This window comes from Pteropus alecto, unplaced genomic scaffold (assembly GCF_000325575.1).
Source record: "Pteropus alecto unplaced genomic scaffold, ASM32557v1 scaffold103, whole genome shotgun sequence".
Taxonomy (NCBI): domain Eukaryota; kingdom Metazoa; phylum Chordata; class Mammalia; order Chiroptera; family Pteropodidae; genus Pteropus; species Pteropus alecto.
In genome coordinates this window covers 598,275-603,884 of record NW_006436288.1, presented here as the reverse complement: position 1 = coordinate 603,884, position 5,610 = coordinate 598,275, and the positions used below count along the sequence as shown (strand labels likewise).

Here is a 5,610-nt window from a genome sequence, read left to right as displayed (position 1 = left end):
GGTTGGGGAGGAGAGTTAAGGCAACAGTTCTATCTTGACCATTTTATGCTATGGTATGTGTGAAGTCCTTTGGGGACTGATACTGCTCAGGGCACCTGGGCACTGACTCTACTTTGTCTCCTGGGTGAGGCTGTGTCTGAGTTTTCTTTATGAACCACCAAGAAAACTTGATGTATTAAACATTCCCTTAAACAGATTATTTGTGTAAATTTTTCCTACATAGTGTTGTGAGTCCAAGTATAAAAAGACTGGCACATAAGTACAAAGTTTCAGTTTTGCAAGATGAAAAAACTTCTGGAGATGAATGATGGTCGTGGTCGCATAACAATATGAATACGCTCAATGTCATTGAACTGTACACCTAAAAAGGGTTAAAGTGGTAAATTATACATATATTCTACCACAATTATTTAAAAATAAAAGATTATTTTTAAAAATAATTTTTAAAAGACTTTGGCATAGGACAAATTAGGCTTCTCAAAACACTCAAGACCTGACCTCGCATGGACAGTGTCTTGGCCCCCTCCAGGTGACTGCCACTGATCAGTGTGGCTCCTTCGTTTCTCCTGCCGGTATGTATATAATCTTGGCTAGAAACACTGGGGACCTGCAGTGTGGTGTGGATATGGCTTTTTGCTGTTCCTCTTTTGATCACCTGGAACATTGCAGAGCCTGTTAGACACCCAGGGATGGTGTCCAGCAGGAACTGGTTACGCCAATCTGAGTTTCCAAAGAAATCAGGGCTCAAGACACCGATTGGAACATTTGTTCTTCTCTCATCAGGTGGAAGTTGGGCCATCACATCCTCCCCCTGTTATCCTTTCATACTACCTCTTCATTCTGTTTTCTCTTCCACTGTCAGTGTGTATCCTCTATGTCTGTCATCCTCAGGGCTCCCCAAACCCCAGGCCATGGACCAGTAGTGGTCCGTGGCCTGATAGGAGCCCAGCCACACAGCAGGAGGTGAGTGGCAGGCTAGCAAGTGAAACTTCATCTCCAATGGAAATGAGAGAAAGGGAACTTGGCACATGCGTAATAAACCTTTTGAGGGCTAGTCTTAAGGTAATGAAGTGGAATTAGAATCAAACAGTTCCTCTGGCAGCCACCAGAGGGTGTCATCAGCCCAGAATGGTTAATTGATAGCTAGGTGCAAAGTGGCAGCAACTCTGGCCTATTTACATCTACAGGATGTTTACAAGCTGTGTGTAGCAAGTCTATTTATGAATCTGCCCATGCTGGTGGATTGAAATTACCCCATAAAAGTAAATTATCTGCCTCCTGTTTAAAGTGAAATTAAATATCTGATGATGTGTTTCTGGATGAACTCTATTTCCTATAACTGACTAATATTTACAGACCGAAGTTTGAAAGATGACAGTGTACTCTGTTGCAGCTTGGAGTTATCTAAATTTTTTTTCAGCTTGTGGGATATCCTTTCTACCAAGGAATAGGATAGGGGAATTCCAAAGTAGAATAAATTGGGTGTCTGTTTGCTCAGCTGGTTTCCAAGTAATAGTTCCTAAGTTTTTTACTCAGTGAAGTCACTTGGGAATGAAACACAAGAGAGGGCTTGAGGGTGCAGGGCTGTTTCCTAGCTCCCTCTGTGGCTCATCTCTGCGTGACCGAGAGAAAGCACCACACCCCAGTGGCAAACATCAGTGGGCGAGGTCGGTGGAGCAGGTGTGCAGGATCCCTGCGTGGTTCTAGGATCTTTGCCAATAGATGAATCTTATCAGGAAATGGGACTAGCCTTTTCTTTGCTTTATTTATGAGCTTGCATTCTTGAGAAAGAAAACAGCTGTTTTCATCATTCTTATCAATGGCCTTATTTAAGTTCTGAGTTCACACCCATCACAGTGCATTTATTTAAACAGTCTTTTTTTAAAAACTTTAAAATGAAATATGTTGAGTCTTTTCTTTTTTAAATATCTAATCTTACCTAAAAATAGAGATGCTGTTTATCTCATGATAATGAGATACTTTGTCTATGAATGTAATATCACCTGCAGCAGAAACTCTCTTCTTCAGCATTGTTGCTAGAAAGAGGAATTCTAGGCAACTAAATTCTACTTTAGAGTAAAGTGCTATATCCTTGAGTGGGTGTCCACAAACTTTTTTGGTCAAGGGCCAAATAAGTATCTTAGGATTTTTAGGCCAATGTTTTAGACTTTGTGAGTCATACACAATCTGCTGTACTTACCTCTGCCTTTGTCGTACGAAAACAGTGATAGACAGTATATAAACCAATGAGCATGGTTGTGTGCCAATAAAACTTTATGGACATTGAAATTTAAATTTCATGTGTCACAAAATATTCTTTTTTTTTTTTTAACCACTAAGAAATATAGAAATCATTCTTATCACCCAAGCCATACAAAGACAGGTGGCAGGCCAAATTTGGCCCTCAGACCGCAGTTTGCGGACCCCTATTCTAGGTAGATTAAGAAGTGACTATTTTCCAGGACCTCTTAGAAGTGTGAAGCTTAGAGAGTAGTCAAAGATATCACAAATCTGAAGTTGCCTCTGGATTTGTTTGTTCGGAACTAGAAGAGTGAGGTTTTCTTTAGAAACTGGCATTGAGATGAGTTGAAGAAAAAAAGGAGAAAGAGCATAAGAGTTAATCAGTAAATGCTAGGAAGTTCCTTTGCTTCCTTCATGTGTTTCCTGCAGTTCTCATCAAAGTGAAATGATTGGTAAAGTAGCAGAGTGGTTCAGATGATCATTCCCTGCCCGATTGCTTTAACAAGCCTTTGCAGTTTGGGCTGTGATAAATGGCATGTGTGACTAAGAGCAAAATGCTAAACCTTCTCACGCATGAGGAAAATTTGAGGCTGGTTCCTTCTCAGTAGGAATCAGGTCTGTGTGATATTCTGTTCTTTATGGCAACAGTGTGGCCATCATGATTTCAAATTTGGGCCCCATTAGTCTTAGAACCTAAGACATTGACTCTAAAATTTTAATCTTTGAGAGTAAAAATTGAATCTCTTAGATTGCCTCCCTCCCCTGGGGTGCTGAAACTGTTTTGTTTGTTTGTTTTTTTTCTTTTAAATTGAAAAATGTCATCAGCCTTCTGCTGCTGCCTTGGCCTCAGTGCCTTTGGAGGAGACCAGATCCTGCCGGCTTCCTCCTCCTCCTCCCTTGCCAAAGCAAATCACCAGGATTCTGCCTCCTCTTCATATTATCCCATGGCCTCCGCATACTTTTCTTGCCTGTCCCCTACCCCCACCGTTAATCTCTCCTAGGGATAGATTGCTTGCTGCCCAGTTGTCATCACATCCCAGCTGGCACAGCCTGCAGGAGCTCAGGCCTCACACAGGCATTCTCTCATCCTGCCACATCACCCTGGCTCAGCTTTCTTCCCTGGCCTTGGCCCCTTAAGCGGCTCCATCTTCCTAAACCTCTTGCTGCTCATGCTAAGCTCTTCTTAGTATCCCTGTTTCTCGCACCTCTTTCTTAATTTGCCTGATCCTCCACACATTTTTCTTCTCCTCTGTCCCATCACTCTAGAAATAAAACACAGCATCTGGTGGAGAGGCAGTGTCTTCGGGTTCTGATTTAGCAATTTGTATTTTTCCATTTCACACAAGTTGTAATGAAATGTCAAGTATCAACAGTGTGGGGACTTATTGAACAAGTCGATATGTTTGCCTTTTTTTTTTTACCCTACCTCATGTATTTAAGTCTCCCTTTTATTTTCTTAACATTTCCAGATTTTCCATCATTGGCCAAACCTGATTTGCCAAGCCAAGAGTTAGCCAAAGAAGATTCTGTCTTCCACGGCCAGTCTTCACAAACAACCACTCCCCTAACCCCTCGTCGAACAGGCTATTCAAAGCCCACGGATTTCTTATGGACAGACACCAATTCTCAGAAGTTTGGATCCTCAGATCACTTGGAAAAACTATTCAAGATTGATCCAGCGAGTGCACGGTTCTCTGTTTATAAAGAAAAAAGCCATTCTCATAGTTCACAGTTTTCCTCAGAACAGAAAATAGCTCATCTGCTGCCTGAAAATGTGACAACATTCCCCACTACAGCGGCTGTTGCCTCGCTACACACCATCTCTGTCACCGCAAAGCCTGTGGTCCTCTCCGCCAATGCTCTTGCGATAACTTCTGTGACTTCTCAACCACAGGTGGCCACTACAGCTCAGCCTGCAGCGACAGTCACTTCTCAGTCTCCCACAGTCATTTCTGCAATTCTGACACGTCCTGTGATTACACCCCAAGCTCACATGACTAAAACAGCAGTTCCAACTACCATCTTTCAGGCACCTACAGACTGGAAAGACCCACCAGGAACAGGGCCCTTTAGAGAAATTTTCAACCTAACTTTGAACACGGAGACCACCCATAACCCCGCTACAGTTCTTTTACCAAAAGTGGGTTCTTCTGCTTCAAATAAAACTGCTTCTCAGGAAAACCAGGAGACCAGTTCAGGCAGTTCCTCCCAGCACAGTCTTCCGGAAAGGCAACACGGCCTTCCGTTTGACAAGTGGCTCCTCATTGGGATGTTGCTCTTCGGGGTTCTGTTCCTTGTGGTAGGCCTTGCCCTCTCGAGTAGAATGCTCCTGGAATCTCTTCGCAGGAAACGTTACTCGAGACTTGATTATTTGATCAATGGGATCTATGTTGACATCTAAGAACGAAACTAGATGTCTCTTAATTTATGTAGTTTCTAGTAGCCCAAATGTAGTGATTCTGCTGATTCGCTGATCTTAGGATTTTTGAAGTTTTCGAAGACAGACAAATAATTGCCTCCTACCACTTTCTTTTTGCTTTTGTTTTGAAGAGAAGCAGAGGTGGGGGGAGGAGGAAAACAAGTTAGGTAATTTGAGTGATCTGTCTCTGAAATATTAGCTGAAAACAGAGCTCTGCCTAAAGTAATAAAGGGCTAATTGCCATATAAATTGGAAAATGAGTGGCTTTTTGCAAAAAAAAAAAGGTTAGGACTTCTAGGCTGCAATTTGTTAATATTTCTGGTTCTAGATAAAGTCAACTATTTATGATATTAATTCTAATGGATTTACTTTCCTTTTTATATGAATTCCAATAAAACTTATTCCAGATGTATTTCCTTTCAATTAAATATTTGAATAAATCTTTTGTTACACAGTTATGTTTTTGGAAGTCATATGTCCAGCTGGATAACTTTCATTTTATTCCCACCAGCAAAATGATTAAATGAAGAAAGTATGTGTTCTAAGTTAAAACGATACCCCCCCTTTCCCATCAATGAGCAAATAGGATCCTTTGGGAGAACTCTAGCAGAATATTAGCCTACATGGAGACAGTGACAAGTCAGTTCTGAAAAATGGCCAAATCTACTTTAGATCTGTTCTAGTTAACTTAAAAAAAAAAAATATATATATATGTATTTTCTAAACTTTACTAAATTTAAGAATGTAACAATATCATTTTTGCCTTTGTTTGGAATAGCATTGTAAATAATAGCACTTAAAATTATTATTAAGTGATTAGTGTGCTGTAACATTGATTAGTTATTAAAATGTCTGAGAAATGCTTTTAATATGCAAAGTTTGCCAGCCAAATTATAATGAGAAACTAAGAATCCAGGAGGCCACCTGGGTCAGTCTGACGCCTCAGTTGT

General features: G+C 40.9%; 1 protein-coding gene across 4 annotated transcripts in view; it reads left to right on the top strand.

Annotated features, from left to right (window-relative positions):
* Positions 1–5,100, top strand: part of MANSC1 (MANSC domain containing 1) — a 23,757-nt gene extending 18,657 nt beyond the window's left edge. For all 4 annotated transcript variants that reach the window (XM_025047418.1, XM_025047419.1, XM_006912625.3 and 1 more), the window contains exon 4: positions 3,711–5,100. In XM_025047418.1, the coding sequence (XP_024903186.1) occupies positions 3,711–4,642 (932 nt within the window). In that variant the 3' untranslated portion in view covers positions 4,643–5,100. The remainder of the gene's footprint in view (positions 1–3,710) is intronic.
* Positions 5,101–5,610: the final 510 nt, after the last annotated feature.